This window comes from Condylostylus longicornis, unplaced genomic scaffold (genome assembly GCF_029603195.1).
Source record: "Condylostylus longicornis isolate FDR11 unplaced genomic scaffold, ASM2960319v2 ptg000077l, whole genome shotgun sequence".
NCBI classification, from domain to species: domain Eukaryota; kingdom Metazoa; phylum Arthropoda; class Insecta; order Diptera; family Dolichopodidae; genus Condylostylus; species Condylostylus longicornis.
This window is the reverse complement of record NW_026578045.1, coordinates 2339646-2360253: the sequence shown is the minus strand read 5'-3', so window position 1 is coordinate 2360253 and position 20608 is coordinate 2339646. Positions and strand designations below refer to the sequence as shown.

At 23.2% G+C, this 20608-nt stretch overlaps 1 protein-coding gene across 6 annotated transcripts in view; it reads right to left on the bottom strand.

Annotated features, from left to right (window-relative positions):
• Positions 1-20608, bottom strand: part of LOC129612903 (uncharacterized transmembrane protein DDB_G0289901) — a 65902-nt gene that overhangs the window by 498 nt on the left and 44796 nt on the right. For 5 of the 6 annotated variants that reach the window (XM_055526734.1, XM_055526735.1, XM_055526731.1 and 2 more), the window contains exon 2: positions 11-2094. In XM_055526734.1, the coding sequence (XP_055382709.1) occupies positions 11-2062 (2052 nt within the window). In that variant the 5' untranslated portion in view covers positions 2063-2094. The remainder of the gene's footprint in view (positions 1-10; positions 2095-20608) is intronic. The other variant, XM_055526733.1, reaches the window with a different exon arrangement.

Here is a 20608-nt window from a genome sequence, read left to right as displayed (position 1 = left end):
TAAATATTACCTTAATTTTCTCCCATTTATCATCAACATCTTGTAACCAACTAAGAAACAGTCTTCCATTATAACGTGATCTAGCATTACGATCTTTTTCTTCTTGTTCTGGTGTTATCATATTATAAACTTCTTGATCTTTAATAATTGTGCATACTGATAAAGGTAAAGATTGACATGCTAAACTACGTGCTGCTTTTGCATGAACTCGTAATATTTCCTGTTCTACAGTAAGTCCTAACTTCTCTCTTTCAATAGTATGTTGTGTTTTTAATTTATAACGTTCTTTTTCTTGTGTGGTAAATAATTCTTTCATTTGATTAGGTAAATTTTTAGGAATTGTAATAACTGGTTCAGTTGGTATTTTACCAGCTAATGCATATGTTTTACGATTCAATAGATAATCTTTAAAACCTTGTGGGGGGCGAGGTTGTATTGGCATTAATGATTTATGCTTTTTCTCAATTTGTTTTCTAATATTCAAATACATTTGATAACAATTCGTAAATGGATGATCGTGTGGATGGACTTCATTAACTGTTGATGTAGATTCATTTGAATTCGCTTGACTATCTTTTGATTGAGCGCTTGAACTTTTATTTGATGAATCATCTTGTTTATTAGCGCGAATTTTACGTTTACGTGGATGTAATTCTACATTTCCCTGTGGTACTTCTTTTGATGTCGATGAAGTTGATGATGCAGATGGACTTGGCACATTACCAGCATTTGATTCTGTTTCTGTTTGAGAATTTTGTGCTGATGAATTGTTAGCTGGACTAGGATTATTTGTATTCGTATTATTTTTATTTGAATTACCATTACCAGATGCCGTCCCTCCACCAGTTGATGATGATCCAATCACTTTTTTATCTTCAATAGAATTATCCTCTTTTTCATTTGGGCCAGCCGGGGATGGTGAACTACTCTGTAGTTGTGGTGAGGAATTATTTGAACCTCTATCAACACCTTGACCACCACGATGGGAACTGCGTAATACTCGTTGTTGGGCACGTTCTTCACTTGTACCCTTCATATTAGATTTTTCATCACCTGCAGCTAAACTAGATGAACTATTTTTACCATTACTATCAGCTGGACTACCACATCTTGATGATGTACTTTCTCTATCAGCTGCAACACTGTCGTTACTATTCGATGATGAAGCAACTACATATGGTAATGCTTGATGATTACGTGTTGAATTATTTTTACCATTACGCGGACCAACTTCATTATCACCGGATGGATTTTGTTGTGGTATAACAATTTTTAATGGTGGAACTTTTGGGCCACCATTATTACCAAAACTATCTGAATTTTTATTATCATCTGTTTCGGTATCACTATCGGTATTTTTATTTGCTGATGTTGATTTTGGACTTGGACATGGACTTTTACGTTCTAAATTTGTTGAGTTTTTACCTGTAAGACCTCCCAATGATTTATTTGATCCACCTGATTGTTTAACACCTTTTTCTTGTCTTTGTGATTGTGTATTACGACCGCCAGCGCCTTGTTTATTTGTATTATCACCACAATAATTTCGTCTTCTTTTTTTTAATTCATCTCCATCAGTACTAGTATCATCATGCCCTTCAATGTCAGAGTATACACGTTTTGTTGCACCACCGCTGCTACTACTACTGCTACCACCTCCGCCGCCACCCCCTCCACCACCTCCGCTATTATTACCGGAATTACCGCTACTAATATTCAAATTACCACTACCACCACTTGATGAGGAACCTGTTAAATTAGTATTAACTTTACTAGAAATTGAACTGACAGATATATTTCCAGAATTATTAGAACCTATGCCACTTAATGGATCATCAGAATTTTTCTCCTCCGATATTGAACGTTTATCAATTTTCCTATTATCTGGTTTATTATCTTCGCTACCGCTACCAGATGATGAATCTTTTGGTGTACTTTTAAATTCATATATATCATCTTCTTCTTTATTACCACTACCAGATCCTGAATGACTTGTACCTGATGTATGTGTTATATGATCATCATGTTCTTCAATAATTTTCTTTTGTTCAGCTCTTCTCATTTGTTGTTGAACAGCACGATTTGCGGGTGAATCTAAAATTATAATAAAAAGAATAAAGTATTCATAAATAATCAAGACTTCAAAATTATTTTATAATTCTATTAATTTTTTTAAAAAATTTAATTCTTTGAAGTTTTAAGAATTCAATAACATGATTACAAAATTTATTTTATTAATTATTTTAAAATCGAAGTAGTATATTCTTATTAAATCAATTATTTTCATTTTTAGGAAAGCAACAAATAAGGAATATTGCGATGTTAATTTTAATATAAAAATGGAAGATCACGTAAAAAAAAAAACAATAGATTTATTTTATTCAATAACCAAGGAAATATTATTGAAATGTAAGGAGTAGAAGAAAAATTAATACAAAAATAACAACGCAGACAAAGACTTAAAACAAGAAAGCATGCATGTATTTGAGGTAATTATTGTGTTTCGCAGAAAACGCTCTCATTCATCAGCCCACATTAACCTATCTGCCAGCCCATACACACCTACTTTTAAAATGCAATTAAAAGTAATATGTATTTAAATTTCAAAAGAAAAATTTTATTAAAATTCTAATCTAATGTAGATTTTTTAGTACTCAACTAATTATACACAAACTGATTATAATTGAGTTATTTTAAAATTCAAATGTACATACATATGTACACTAGTAAACAATAAGGAATATTTAAGTTAAGGAAGAATATTTTTTTGAAAAACACGTCATAACTATATGATCTTAAAAATTAATTATATTTAATAATAATTTGGAAGAAAAAACCGGTGTTCGCTAATTAACAGGTTAACAAATTGCAATTAAATCGCGAAACAACGTATTGTACATTAGAAAAACAAAAAATACAAAATTTACAAAATTAATCGAACATATTAATATAAAACTTAAATATTTTATTTTTTATTTTCTCTAATTAATTTATAAGTTTATTGAAATGTTACGATAGCTGATATAAAAATATTATCTGTATTATACTACTGTTTACAGTAAAATCACTATTAATGTCATTTATACGCCAAATAATAACATTCGATAGATGGTATTAAATGCAAAAATTGAAACATTGACAATTATGTGACAATTGTAATATAATTGAAATATTTAATATTTGAATTTTAGTTATTGAATTTTAGTTATTTGAATTTAATTTTCGTAAAAATAAGGTTGTAATTATAATACTGATTATAAGTCAAGTAATTACAAATAAAACAGTAGTTTATTATAATATAAAAGTAGCAATTGTCAGACAAAGAGTAAATACATAAGTATAATAATTTAATTTTAATAAAATTAACAATTCATTTTAGACTTATTTTGTGATTCATGGGTATTTTAGGTTAGATCAATTTAGGTTAATTGGGTATTTTTGTATGCAAAGCGCAAATTTTAGTATATTTCATTGCTGGAATTTTTCAGCGATGAAGTATGCTAAATTTTTATTAAATTGTCAAAATTTTTATTAAATAGATTTAAAATGCGATACTTTACTGTATAAATGGAAGGAAATATTTATGTTTATATTATAAAAGCGAAAATAATTATAATATATAAGAGAGGTTTTAAATCGATTAATTTTTGTTTTGTTACAACAAATGTTCTTTTTTTTGTACAATAAGATCACGTTTCTTTTGCACGAGAAATTCACATAAAAAAAATATACAATCAAATTACAAAAATATTACAAATATAGGTGTAATATGCAATACAGCCGTAAAATATATACACGAATGTATAAAAAATATTAAATAAAGAAAAAACATCATCATCATATCAGTAGTTAATGCTCATTTAATTTCTCATTTTCATATAAATAACCAAACAATAATAATAAAACACTTGTAAAAAAAAAAACGAGAAAGCTTTATTTAAAAATAATATGTTAGCGATAATTTTGTTGCCGCTTCAATAATAATTATAACAATAGCATAAAAAATAAACGACAGCTACGACATCTACTCTCAATGCTAAATTAAATCTATATAATTTTATATTGAATAGAAACCTATATTGTTAAGATTATTTTGACTCGCTTATAATATGAAAAGGTTATTAACACATCAGTTAACTTTTTATTTTTTTTTTATTTTCTTTTTATAAATTGTGATATTAAACAATAATGTGAAATAATTATAAGTGAATATATGACAAAAAAACTACTGACTCTAATAATGAGAGTATAATCATAATTGAAAAAGAGAACAATATCGTAAAAAAATAATATATAAATATTTTATAACAATTAATTTGAGGTTAGATTTAATTGGTATGTAACCTGTCAATATAATGACGTAAGGTTGACAAATTCTTAATATAATTTAATTTAATATTTGATATAATTTTCATTTTTTAAATAATTAAAAAAATTTTAAAAAATTGAAAATAGTTTAAATTTTTAAAAATAAATTACAAATTAATTTGAGTTATTTATTTTCAAGGTTGTAAAATAACTTGAATTTTAAGATGAAGCGATATATTGTAGTTGAATCTGATTCACACTCTTTATGTTACAAAAAAAAATTTAGCGAAAAATTTAATTTCTCCTTCAGGCAGTGAACTAAACTTTGAAATTGCAATTCATAAATGACTGCAAATACTTTACTTAACACTTAACGTTTGAATAAACTATAGAAATAAGAAAATTAAGTCAAAATTTAGGTAAATCATAAATTAATAAGATTATTTTTAGCATTAATTTTGTAAACATTAAATTATTTTAATATTTGGCTATGATTAGAGGCTTAACGTAAAGCTATACAATTAGAATTTCGGCCAAATTTCATTTTAGTTTAAAGGAGTAAGCATAAACCCAATGTAAATTTTTCGAAACTGATCGCGGATGGCTATTTCTAGTTCGTCGAAAGATTTTTTCGTCGAATCCAATAAACTAATTTTAATATACAATTTAACAGTGTAAGGTTAATCCGACAAAGATTTAAATTAGATTAAATTTTTCTAAAAATATACTTGTTTTTAATAATTCAAATGCATTACACAAAAAAAATTACTACAGTTTATACGTTCTAGCAAATACTAAAGCAATTCCAATGAAAAATATTTACTTTATTTATTCTAATAAATTTAAAACTGACGAATATAAAATTTCCTCGAAAATTCACTCTCTCATGGCATATAATGTTTGTTCTGCAAAATTTCTACGGCAAAAATCTGAAAATTTCTACAATTGCTTGTGTATTATATTTCATAATAATAATTAACATGATTTAATATAGAAATGAAAAAAAAAAATAAACATTTAAATCCATTTTAAATATAAATTCCCAGAAAAAAGAAAAACTCTTACCCTTTTTGCAGAAAATTTTTTGTTTTTACTATTTAAATTTTCTCAGAAATATTTTAATAAAGTCAAATTTTTATAAAGGGAAAAAATAGGAAAAGGTAAAACTTTTTTTTTTCTATTTTTCCTTTTTTTTTTTTAATTTTACTGAAAAAAATGTGTTCGGTTAAAAGGATAATAATTTTTTCTTTTGAGAAAAACGCGAATCATAAGGGAAATATTAAGAGTATAAAAGTAAATCAAATTTCTTTATAAAAATCTTAAAATAAAAATGGTTTATCAAAAATTTTATTCTTGTTCAGTTGGGTTCGAGGGGTCTTTTAATAATTTCCATTGTTATAAAATGTAAGATATTCCAAATAATAAAATTTTTCTAGAAAATTTTTATGATTTGAAAAATTTCAAAGAAATTTTCTAAATAATCTACTAGCTACTATAATATTAATAGAAGTTAAAAAAAAGAACTGCGCCTAAAATTATGTAATTTTAAAAAATTGTATTTTTCAATTTCCTTAATAATTTTACCTACCTACTTTTTATATTTATTTATTTTTGTTCTTATACATATTTAGGGGAATTTAATAAACCTAAATGACGGTAAATGATTTTGCTAGGACGAAGAAAAAAACACGTAAATTTGAGTTTTATGCATACGAGTATTATATAAATGTGAAGGCCATAATTATTTTCGAAGTAAAAATATATAGAGCGAAAACACTCCCATTTAAAATTTTTTAAAATATAAAAAGCGAGGATCGAAATATGATAAATTAATATGATGCTCATAGTAGTTTTATTTAATTTTAAATTAAAATTTTCTCGTATGAATTGAAAATGTGAGTAAAATTCAAACACAATTGAATTAATTGAGTTGAGTGATATATGTTATTGTTTTTTTTTTTTAATAAATAGAACTTAAATTTAATTTAAGAGAGCAATTTATATATATATTTGTAAGACTACATTAAATTTACTTTAATGTTTTTAGATAAAAATAAAAAATATTTGATTTGATATTTACAATGAAGTCATTAACACTTAGAAGTCACTCTATTAATTGAGTTCCGAATTCGGTAAACAGTTCAGGACCAAAATGCGGATAATATTTCAATATCAAAATGGTGAAACGTCCGCAAATAATAAGTGTACAAGAAAAATTTGATCTTCTTTCGAAAATTTCATTAAAGAAGAACAATAAATGATTTTTAAAATAGCATACCATTTTTTTGAAAATAAGAGAACTAGCTAAAAATGATTATTCTTATCAAAATTTTTATAAAAATAAAAGTAAATATAAAGAGGCTCCTTGATTTTTTTCATTATTATTTTATGACAAAGCTCCTTTCCAAATTTGAAGCTGAAATCGAATGAATGTTAAAATCATATTTTGTGCTGTAAAATCGAATCAAAGCCCAATACTACATAGAAAATATTAAAATTAAAAATACAAGTTTTGTGTGTGAATTTTAAATGCTTTCAATAATTTCGCTTTGTTTATTTTTCGGACAATAATAACCAATTTTCAACAATTTATAATTTCAATAATTGATGTGTCCGATTTCTCTTATTTATAAAAGTTGAATAAAAATTTCTTTATTACTTTAATTTAAAATTTATTTAATTTGCTATTGAATCTTCATTATTCCATATTCATTCAATAAAATAAATTTTTTTTTGGAGCTGTTAAGGAATTTGTGCCAAATAAATTTTCTTCTTAATACGAGTATCAAAAATTTCACAAAGAAAAGTAGAACAAAAAAAATAAAGAAGAAGACTAAAATTCTTAAATAAGAGTAAGTGAGTGAATAAAACAAAAAAATACTCATAAATGCAACATTTTTGTTTTGTGTTTTCTCTTTCGGCTTATTCACACAATTCAACACAAGACGCAAACACAATGTGAGTTCGAAAGATTTATTGATGTTTGCTTTAACAATTTTTACTTTAATAAATTGCTTTCCTTTAATGATATGACCTTGTAAAATTATTGCATTATCTATAAAAAAAAATACCGAAAAAAAGGAGAACGAAAAAAAAAATTATTTTGGTTGTTTTAAAAAGAAAGAGAAAAATGGGCGGAATAACTGAAAAATGAAATTTTATTTTAAAATGGAAATGGAAGTTTTTTTTTTTCTCTTCTTTTTTTTTATTTTGTTATGATCTATGAAGCTAATAAATTTACAGTGAAATTTCTTTTCAATTTTATTTTATTCTTGTTTTTCTCTTTTTATTTTTTTGATGGTTGTTTTTCATGGTTCAAAGAACCATCAAGAATACACAACACATAAAAAATATGAAAAAAAAGCAAAAGCAGAAAAAATTGTTATGCCAGTTTAATTTTGTTGTCATCACATCATATGTGGTGAAAGAGAAGAGAGAATATAAGGAAGGAAGAACTTTAGAGAGAGAGAAAAAAAAACGAATCTAGATTATCCATAAATTGAAAATAAACCCCTTTCATTTTTTGTATTTTGTTTTTTATTTAATAACCTTTTATATTTATTAACCATTTTATTTTTATTTTTCTCGAAAAATAATATCCTAACAATATTTTTTCAATTTTTCATTTTAGATTGTTACTTCGTTATATAACTGGGTCCTTAAAATAAATATCAATAAAACTGTGAGTGACCTGGACCGAGAAATTGTTAACTATAATATGATATTAAAATTATCTCATCGGGATGTTGTCGTACCACAAAAGTTTTTTGTTTCGAGCACTTGAGAAGTGCATTGTACAAAATATAAACCAAAATTGTACAGCACAATTTCAAAATTTTATACACCCGCAATGTAAACGGAATTCAAATTTTGTGATTCGAGTAAAGAGATTTGAGTGTTATGATATTTTTCAACTATTCATAACAAATTAATTTTTTAAATAATTTCACTCGAAATTTTTAATACCAAAAGTAAGTGTGAAAAAATTCTAAATTTTTGTTAATTTAATTGATATTTTAATATTTTATTAATTATTTAAAAAATAATTTTAGGAGAAGAAATTTTAAGATCAGAAAAAATCAACCAGATAGTATGATAACAAGAAAAAGGAGCTCAAAAAAATCAAGAACCAAAATATTGAGTTTGTCAATACAACAGAGTAAAAGGAGCATTTTATTAATATCTTTTATATGGTATGCCTACCATATCGCAACTATTGTCATACTATAGCCATTATTTAAAATTATTTTATTCAAATTAATGCTACAATTATAGAACATATAGGTATATACATAGTTTGTTTAGGTCGAATTTTATGCATTTCGTACTTCAAGTTTTTTGTCATGTAAAATTTTAATAATTGAAACGCCTAAATGTATGCAATTTTTCTACAACTTTTTTTTTTAGAAATACACACCATTATTACTTATTTTTAGAAAATTTAAGCTTTGTTTTATAAATAGATTAAGTATTATTTATCGTATAAATTAAGTATTATTTATCGTTATTTAAAAATTTTTATTAATTTTTCTGAAAAATCTACAATATTCTTTAAATCAAATTTTTAAAATATAATATGTAACTTTTCTATTTTTAAAAAATCATTTTCATCGCATTTGATCGTATGATGACCTTTTTTCTTTGTTAATTTTTAAAATTTATAATAGAATATTGTGAATTTGTAAATATAGATTTAGAGAATATTGAACTGTATCAATAATATACAAATAGAATATACATTTTAATTCTTTATATAATAATATTGAAATTTAAATTTAAATGAAAATGAATTCAATTATTAGAAATGATATGAATAGAAATTAGAATTTATATTTAGATTTTATTATCTGTATCTCTTTATGATCCCGGCCTGTTGAAAAAACCTTTATAAATAGTTAATTTTAATAAACATTTTTGTTTTATAATCATTATTTCATCTATTAAAATTAAATTAATTGTGTTTTGTCATTGAACTTTTGTGAAAGAAACACCTACATCTAAGAATATTCTGTAAGATGATGTATTTGAAGTGAATTAGCAATGGTTATAGGAAAATATTAAGGCTTATATTATAGAATATCTAATTTTAAATTACCTACCACGTCCTATATCATTTCTAATCATATATGTGTCACAGAACATAGGGTTAATAATTTTTGAATTCTAATCATATGATTTAATAATTTAAATTTAAATTTCATTTTAAATTTGCAGAAAAAATGAATGACCATGAAATTGCAAATTTAAATTTTCACTATATTTATAAAGAGTTGAATTTGGAAATATTTAAAAAAAAAATTTTTTATATAAAATTAATTTTTGATTAGATTTCTTTTTTTTCCTAAAAATCTAAATTACAACATTTATTTGTCATCTCCAGCGTAAATAAATATACTTAATTCTATTTTTTTTTTTTCAACAAAAATTTCTTTAGAGTTGCGAATAATCTTTTCCTTTTAACCTAAATTTTATCTTAATTTTACTTTGTAAGTGTGTTTGTATGTATGAAAATTTCTTCCTTTTTATACAAAAAAAACCATTTTATATTGCATATTTGCCCTATTCATCTTCGTACAACATATTTTCTTTTAGGTTTTATTTACATAGACATACACATACACATACACATAATATGTACTACATAGTTTTTGTTGTTGTTTGTTATCCTGAAAAATGAAGTTTTTATCCTTAACTTTATTTTTCCGTTTTCATTTCTGTATATTTTTTTTTTTTTTTCGGGGTAAATATACTTCAATAATTTAGAATACCTTAACTTTATTAGCCACAATTGAATGTTGAAAAAAAAAATTTGTTTTTTTTTTTTTTTTGGATCTAAATAAGGGATTTTTTTTTGTTTATTTTTTTTTTCGGCACATCTTGCCCATCTCTTCCCTTTCTTTTTATTTTTTGAGATTTTTTTTTTATAGAATAGATTTTTGACATTTTCATTCGAATGATAAAATGTGAGCTTTACGTGAGTTTCTGAATACCATGGGAATTATATAGTATACAAATATACATACAAACAAACATCTATATTTATATTGTATAGAATAATAAACGAATATACACTTGCACAAACGTTTGATTTTTTTCTTTTATACATTTCTGGTAGCGTTCATATAAGGACATATGTGGATAGGTTTTAAGGCTAAAAAATCTTTTTCTCTCTCCTCTTCTGTCTCTCTCTCTGTTTTTTATTTTTTTTTCTTCTTTTTACATATTAATGTTTTTGTTTATACCTACATTGAATACTAATTTGTAGAATAAACCATTTTAAGACTTTTTGAATATTATGTGGAATTTTTTTTTTAAAAATGAATTGTGCTTGAAATATTTATGTAAGGAAAAATAAAAATTAATGATTCTTAAAAATTATATAAAAAATTATTTTTATTTCTTATATCAAATTATACAAATTAAAAAAGGAATAGATTTTTAATAGAATATTTGTAGTATATTTTGGGTTTAATAATGATCGGCGAAGCAAATGACTATTTTTGATTTTGTTTTCATAATTCGCCAAGCTTGTCACATATAATATAAATTTGGCAGTAATTCACATTAAAATTTAGGTGATTTCACCAATTATAGTAACAAAAATTCATATACACCAAAAATGTAATTTGCTTCACCGATCATGATAAAGCCATAAATATTTAAAAATATTCTATTAAGACGGAAATATTCAAATATAAATTCATTATTAAAAAGTATTAAATAGTATCTTGTAGATAAGAAAATAATTTTTAAAAATTTTATAAAATTTAAAATTGTTAACAACATTTCATAGCTTTAAGTCAATATTTTAGACTTCAGAATTAAAATATACAAATAAGAGCCATGTTTAAAATTGAAAAAAAGAAATTAAATCAAATCATAGTAAAATTTTAGGATTGTATAGTATTGTGCTATAATTTAAATTTAAAATATTAGAGGTATTATAATAAAAAGTTTGCATTTTTTTTTTAATATCGTAAAAAGAAAAAGGCCATTCATATAACATTAATAGAAATTTTATATACAGTATTATGTAAATATTTATATATAGTACTGTATATAATAATGTAAAATACACAAAATATTTAGTATAAAAATTTAATACAAAATTTGGCTTTTATATTCTAATAATTAATTGTGTTCTAAGCAATTAGCATACTTATATTTAGCATACCATATACAAAATATTGATATCGTTTAATTTTGATAATAAAATTGTTAAAGAATTTATTATAAAATCTTCTGATTTCAAATATATTTGAAATCGAATTAAAATTTTGCTTCTGTCTTAATTCATTTTTAAATTCTTAATATTAAAATTATGTATACTTATAAAAAATGTGAGTCCTTTTCTATACTTAATATTTAACTATATATATAAGTACAATATATTGCTTATACATTTGGGTTTTAAAAAAAAAATTTTAAACTTTATATTTAACTTGTTTAAAAAAAATAGAAGAATCAAAACTGAAGGCTCTTTTTTTTCGTTTTTTGTTTGTGTACAAAAATATGGGGGAATAGTGAAAAGGATCTCAAGGAATTTTTAAAAAAAATTCTTGAAAACTTATAACATATCTATATAATATGCATATATGTACATTTGTATTTAAATGTAATTTAAAAAATTCCTTCATAAACACACATATTCTATGATATTTTAAGTTTTCATTGTTATTTATTATCTTAAAAATAAGATATGAAAACTCAGTGTCATTTTATATATTATATAATTATATATATGTATATATAATGTACAAGACAAAAGGCAATGAAGTTTCAAAGTTTTTTAATATATGTGCACATTCAGAAGAACATAAAATAAAAAAAAAATGAATTATAAATAAAATTTCTAAAAAGATTTTCTCTCTTATTTACTGTTCATTACAAAAATATACGTAGACATTTTATTTATTTTCACAATAACAACCCGTATAACACATGTATACATACATATCCGTATCTGTCATATAAGTTTCATTATACAAGTTTCATTTATGTATAAATACTTGTAAGAAAATCCTTAAAATATATATAAACACACATTATAAATAAATATTTATTGAAAAGTCAACTATTATATCAAAGTTAAGTGAATTTAATTTCAACCCCAAACATATACAATAATATTATATTCATTTTTATAAATTTATATACACCTATAAAAATATATATGTTATATCTTATAGGTATGAACATAAATCCAAACATATTGAAATAAATTTTTTGGTATGTTTTTTTTTGTCTTTTTATTTTCGCTTAAAGGACAATATGATTACATATTATCAATATTGCAATAGTAAATCGTGCGCAATAAAAATGTTCTTTATAGAATTTGAAAATATAAAATTATTATATAAACCCCTTGTCTACGCATATATATGTATGTATGAATATATGAATATAATAGATATTGCATATGACAGTAATAATAATAATAAGTGTTACCATATAAGTAGTTATGATTTCATTCATTATATATGTACACTTTATTAAATATTTCAAAAATAATTTTGTTTACTTTTAGAAAATTAAAAATTTATTCAATTGTGAAGTGTACGAGGAAATGGATTATTTGAGTTCCTAAAATGAGAATTGCGGAGCTTCAAATCAAATGTAGAACTTTGACAAGCTTTAAAGTTTTGATTTTATGAAGTAAAATATAACGAAAAATTCTAAAGTTTTTGAAGTATGCTGGCAAAATTTAAAAAAAAATCGCAAGTGTAGGTAAGATACTATTTTTTTAATAAATATTTTATCTATCAAAATTTTTGTAATGTTTAAATTGATTGGAAACTGTTCAGTTCGAAATTTAAGTAGGTAGGTTCAATTGTTACATTCAAAGCTTAGAGTTATTCCAATTTAAATTTTAGTTCCTAATATTTCTACCTATAATTTTTACAAAATATTGTTTAAGTAACACAAATTTAGAATTTATAATAAATCCTGAAAATGAACAATTTTGACTTGATCAATTTTTATTTTCAATTACCAAATTTTTTTTTTTTAAGAAAATTTAAAAATATTTTATTTTTTTAAAGCTAAATTCAGATTTTTTTTAAAAATCAAAACTTGTTTTTTTTTTGCAGAAGAAGATCTTAAAATTTAGTTTGATTTTAAAAAATTTTGAAATTTTATTTTTCAAATCTGGCAACATTTAGTTTCTTAACTGTACTTTTCTATAAAATATGTATATATGTGTATATTATATAAGGAAGTATTTTATATGAGTAAAATGAATTAGAAAAAAGAATATAAAAAAAATCTGCTCTTTTTTTTAAGGTTAAGTACTTGTCACGTGAATTTCTTGTAAAAATACTTAAGGGGTTTCTAGTTCCCAAAAATGAATAAAGGTTATTTTATTGAAATACTTTCGAAAAATAAATACCACAAAATATTTAATTTCTAATATTTTTACATTATTATCGATTATAAATTTAAATTGCTGGAATTTCTAAATGAGTACAAATATATAAAATTTGGCAATTTTATATTTCACGCCTTTTCAGTAAGATTTTTTATCCTAACTCACATTTTTACCGAACGCAATGCATTTAATAAGGCAATGCATGCTATTGAACTAAATCTTTTCATTTCTCTTCTCTCAAAATGTCGACTAAACTTGTCACTTGTTCAAAAGCAAAATTAATAAATGGTGACTCAAATTATGTACATATATCAATTTTGGGGGAAAAAAAATTATTGAATACGAAAAAATTCTTCTCACTTGAAAATTATATTATAAGTACATATGATACCCACACATTTTTTTCTCACTCAGGGGCAAAAAGACGAGATATCAAATACAAAACCTTAAATATGGCCATTATTTATAGTTCGCTATAACTTGCCTTTTTCAATACTCATATTTGGATCATTAAAGACAATAAATAACGTAATTTCGGGCAAAAGCATTATTATTCTTTAAAAAAAAATTTTATTATTCACAGTTTCAAAAATCTACTTAGGCAAATATTTACATAAGTAACTACTTGGTATTAAAGCTAAAATTATCCGAAAAAAAACTACACTCAGAAAAATTATTTAATCAAACAAATAAAACCAAACCACAAAGAATAGAAAATTATTTTTGTTTTTATTTTCTTTTTATAGAAATTCAGAAAAAAAATTTCTTTAATTTCAATTCTTTGGTTTTAATTCTTTTGTTTGAAAATTGAAAGAACAAAAAACTATTTAAAATTCATTTTTTAAAATAATTTTGAAAAATTCTTTAAATTCTTTAAAATATACAAGCAAACTTTCAAATAAATTAGATTTTTTTGGAAAAAAAAATATTGTGTACTAAACATAAGACTTTAATAAGTTCTTATAAGTTTTATAAAACAGAAATCTCTGTACTTTTCAGTTAACAAATAAGCAGAGTTGAAAAACACTAAAATTCTTAATAAAATTTTAACTTTCCACTTTTTTTTCGAATTTTCCTTCTTTATTTTTGTATATGGCTAAAAATTTCCCACTTAAAAACTTTTTCAAGAAAAAAGTGAAAAAACTCTTTGTATAATTTCATTTTTTTTTTCTTTATACTTTCGAAAGGTGCACTCTTCAAAAAATTTTCAAAAATTTTTAACTAAGATTTCTGAATTTTTATTTTACTTTTTTTTCAGTTTATTAAATTTATTTTACAAGTGTTTTTGAATAAAAAAAATTTACATAAAAAAACAAAAAAAAATTTTGTTAACTGTACTTTTTATAACAGTAATAGTTTTATGTAATAAAATGGTGTAAATTTTTTTAATTGTTTCACAGAAATTTTGAAATTTTCATCGGAACAATTAAAGTTCATTTGTAGAAGCTCAAATTAATTTAATTTTTTTTTTGTAAATGAATTTTATAGAATTCGAATAGAATTTTCCCCGAATTGAAAAACAAAATTTTACTGAATTAAATTTAAATTTTTCGGAATTGGAAAAAATTTCTCGGAATTCGAATTACATGAAATGAATTTTCATGAATTTAAAATATTTTCGAACTTTTATTAGCAGTTTGTTAGAAAATTTGACAGCTTTCTCGATTAAATATGAAAAATTTGCGGTAAAATTGAGGACAATTGCAAGCAATTATTATCTAATTCATTCCAAGAAACAAAAACTACTAAAATTGGTCAGCATAACACTAAAATTCACTCTCCGATGGAGAGATAATTACTACTCTTCTGAAGAGTGCACATTATTTCTGAATTTTACTTCATTTACAATTTTTTAAAAGAAATACTTAATTTTGAGATTTTTGAGCAACAACACTTTTGAATCTTAAATGAGTATACTCTCTAATTAATTTTAGTACAAGCTTTCTTAAATTTTTTCTCATAATATCGTCGTCTTAAAATCAAAATATTCACCTATTTAATATATAAAAATTACTTCGTTTATAATTAATTTATTGACCGGGATTTTTATTAACCTAAACACTCTAAGCAATTTCCCTTTTCTATACTTAGCTCATAAATTCATACACACATACTTAAAGACGTACATATAAAATGGTATAAATGCATTAAAAGAAAAAGTAAAACAAAAACAAAATTATAAAATAAAAACAAAAATAATTCGTTTGAAAAAGGATGTCCTTCGGCATATCCTTTTAAAGGAACCGGAAATTTGATTTTTTTTTTTTTTTTTTTTATTTAATTTTCAATGAGGAAAACAAAATAAATTAAAAGTAAAATAAATTAATCGGAAAGTAATCAGACACACATAAAATTTTATAAATAATCCCACGTTAATATTAAAAATAAAAAAAAAAAATCAATTCTTTTATAACCCAAAGGAATCAGTGAATTAATGAATAAAATAAAATGGAAAGAAGAAAAATTTTTTTATCATTAATTAAATTAAATTAAATTTTAAAAATTGAAAATATTTGTGAAATTTTCATAACAGAACTGTTATTGAACAGAATATTGCAGTCTTATTCTTTAAACAGCGAGCAACCATTTTCCTTATTTGTCGGTGATTTCCATAATATAAGATTAAAGTAAAACAAAGCAGCTTTAAATAAAATTAAAATAAATTTATAAATTTATTTTAGTAAAGGTCTACAATTCCAATGCAATTATAAAAGTTGGAAAAACTTACATGAGGGAAACCATTCTCATGCTCATACTTTTGTTCATAGAAAAAACGCTCTCTATCGGTTGATTTTCAATTTAAACAAATAAGAGTGGTTTTTGTCCAAAATAGAAAGCAAAGAATATCTTACGTACAAATTGTCATACTTTAATTAAAATAAATTACTTTTTTTTATTTTTTTACAGTTGTTGATCATTTGAGTGACATAGCCTTCAGCAAGATTTAGTGCCATAATATGTATGTGAATTTTGAATTCAAAAGGTATGAAAAACAAATTTTATTTATTTTCTAAATATAAAGTTTCTTAATAGAATTTCTTAAAAAGTTTTTTTACTCTAAGGAATCAGTATTTTTCAATGATTGATACAAGACCATTTTTAACTAGTATTAATAGATGACATCATAAGCAATTCATTTGCAAAAACTTATCAGTATTTTAAATTAATTTAAGACAGCAATAGAAAAAATAAGAGTAAAATTTAATTAAGAATAGAAAAAATATTCTTTCACATTAGACAAATATTTGTTGTAATTTTAATTTTTTTTCGACTTTCTTATCATTATTAATTTTATTTATATTGGAGGCTGACGATGTCAAAATTCTTGTTAACATAAGCAAAAATTTATAATTTTATAGTTTCTTCTATTTACAATATTTTAACATTTATTTTATTTTTAATTTCCTTAATTCCCATAGTACAATTTGTGTTTTTTGAATATAGCAAAGTAGCATTTTTCCCTTAAATAAGTGAAAGTACTTTTCTTTTAATAAACACTTGAAAATACCGATATAAATTACTTTCATTAATATATCAAAATATATCAAAAAATTGCATACATTCAGGATGAAAAAAAAAATCAAATAAATTGAAAAAACCATTGATGTTCGAAATTCATGGTTGTATATTTTTTTGATGGCAGGAAATTTACCGTTAACTTTTTGTTTTTGTAGAAATTTAGAAAAATTTGCAGTCAGAAGTATAAAGCGGCGAAATTCGAAGTTATTCTAATTTCGAAAGGCGATAACTTGAGAGAGATAATAGATGGAATAAAAAATGAGACTTCTACAACTACAATTTACTATTTTGCGCTAAAAGATGTTAATGTGTATAAAATTTTTGGGTTTAATCCCCTCCCCCCATAGGGTACATAAGTTTTGTAAAAAAGAAACACAAATGGACGGACGAACGCACACCATGATATTCATATAAGTATTTTTGTTTTCTAAAAAGTGCTAAAAAAGAAATTATCTTGTGACATTTTATTTTTTATCTTTAAAACAAAAATAAATTTTTATAACAAAAGAATGACAATACAGTAAATATCAGGGGTGTAAATCAATAGGCATCCCTTGACAAATAAAATATTTAGACATAAAAAAAAAAAAGTCAAAATAAAGTGCAAAACAACAGTAGCAAACTCAACACTTTTTGGCACTTTATCCTCGATAATTTATAAATGTTATTTGGATTGAATGCATTTAAAAAAAAAAAAGATTGAAAAGAAATAGAGGAAATAATATTTTTTTGCCCCTCTTGGCGAAATCCTTTTCAAAATGAATTTGCAGTTTTTCTCTTCTTTTTCTTCTTCTTATTTTTTCCGGAATATGAAAAGCTATAAAAAAAATCATTGATTTTTGTTTTTTTAGAAATATTTGTTTTTTTTTTTTTGAAGTTTTATGCCAAAAGTGTATGCATGCATCATAAAGTACTGACAAAACAAAAAAAGAAAAAGGAAAAAAAAAAAGAGAGGAAAAATTCAAAAACAGAACGTTATTGAGAGAGAAAATTTATTTCCTTTTTTCTTTTTCGCTTTTGCTATACTTTTGTCGACGTCCTCCTCCTTGCCTTCTTTTTTTTCTACATAAAACAAGAAAACTTTATTGCACTTTCGAATTCAGATTTTTTTTTTAATTCTTCTTCTGCTTCTTTTTTTTTTTTTGAATTTAAAAAATGCAATTTTATCTTTTTTACATTTTATTAACATTATTTTTTTAGTATGTCATACATTTGTATGTATATAGGGTAAAAATATAAATTAAAGTCAAGTTAATGTAACAATAATAAATTTTTGTTATTAACTTTTGCCTCCCTGGTTTTCACTTATTTTCCATTCTGTATAGAGCTTATTTTTATTTTGCATACCTAGAAATCCGTCATTTGAGGAATCTGCTTTAACTCTTATTTACAAGCAGAATTTAGAATGAGTTAATATATTATTATCTATGTTATAACACGAATTTCAATATATTATGATGACACCCGAGCATGCACCACGAAGATTTTAAATTTTTAAAAGAAAAATCAATTTACTAGGAGTCCAAAATGTTATAAATTTGAATGAGATTTGAAAGAGAAGACTCAAAATATTCGAAGATTTACAAAGAAAATTGTATATATTTTTAAAAATCTCGACTTAGACTGTCCTATTTTATAGAATTAGCACCTAAATTTTAAGTTTCTTCCATTTTTTAACAGTAATAACAGTAAACTAAAAAAAAATGGATTTTATAATTAATGCCTGTTTGACAATTATGCATTTAGAATTTTTCTCTTTCGACAAAAATTTGAATTTTTTTCCTGTGATTTTGAATTTTTTCAAATACATATTGTGATTGCCTGGTTTATAAATCAAACGATCAATTTACGCCTTGAAGCCTGCTCTGAGACAGAGAAATGCTAAGAAAATCTCTACATTCAATACAAATTTTTTATTTACATAGCTATTAAAATTTTTTAATAACAAATCCATTGGTATTTCTTTAAATCCATTGATAATATATTAGACTTCAATTTTAATACTGTCATCGTGACGGCAACAGGGCTTTACCATAAAATGTATAGGTTATAGGTAAACTCTTATAAAAATACACAGAATTTCTTTTCTTTCTTTTTGTTTTTTAATGTGCATTTATATGAACAAATTTCAAAGGAATAAAAAGGATATTCATATACATATAAAATATAAGAAATCAAAAAATCAAAGTTACATTTTTTTTTTCGTTTGCTTTTTGATTTTTTTTTTTATTTCATTCATTTTTTTGCTTTTTGTTTAGCTTTAAGTGATTGAAAGATTTATTTTTGTTATCCTTTAGTTTCACTTTTTTAAAAGAGAAGATTTTTCTTTTTCTCTTCTTTGTTTTGTTCTTATTTTTTTGTTAAATTTTGATATCCTTTTTCAAGAGAAAAAACTAGTATCCTTTTAAAGTTTTTATATTTAGTTTATGTACAAAGTCGAATATAAATTGTATGTATGTATATTCGAAATTGTTGAAATATTTAAGTTTAGTTGTTAAAATATTAAAAAAGAGAAAAAAATAGGAAAAATTACAATGAACAAGGGAAAAAAAATAGGAAAAAATAAAATAGAGAAAAAATTTCTTTTCTCTTTGGGTCGAATCGAAAATTTTTTTAATCAATTAAGTGGCAGAAATTCAATCAAATCCATAAAGTTGTTTTGTGAAATCAAATTCCTAGTTTTACATTTTCATTTCATTAGATTTACAAAAGAGAAAAGGAGAGCAATACAATGACATAAAAATTTTTCATAATTGTTCAAAATTTGACATAAAATATTTGATTTTAATTGTCATTAATAAAATTTGATAAATAATTAGAAATGCACTTCCCATCCAGTAGATGGCGCTTTTTTCACACGCTTCCTTAATAAATCGTCAACATAATATTTAATGATTGTCAAAATTACAGACAGCTCTAAAAAATTCAAAGCAGTAAACAAGATTAACTTGTTAAAACTTTAAAATGTTAGATTTGACGCAATTTGACATTAGATTTTGATGTAAGGTATGACGAAATAATGTGAAATTCACGGAACTGTGAAAAATGAAGGAATGAAATCAATATTTTTAACTTTTAACTCTAAGTTGCTAAAGTACTAAAACTTGTAACTGAAATTAAATTTTATTAAAAAATTTCTCAAATGTAAAAGATTTTTTTCTTTTGTTACTACAAATTTTATTCATATTTAAGATTTCTGGTGACCTTATGATCTTGCAACCATCCGCCGTAATCACGTATAGCTTCTTATTAAATTTCTTCTTAAACTCAAAACTTTTCAAAAATATAACCATGCTTTTCGACTTTTAATTTTAGCAAAAAAGACTAAAAAAGGGTTTGAAAAATTTTCTATAACTTTCGAACCTCCACGTTTTACAAAAATATTTGATTTTGTTGAAACAAAATGGGACTATT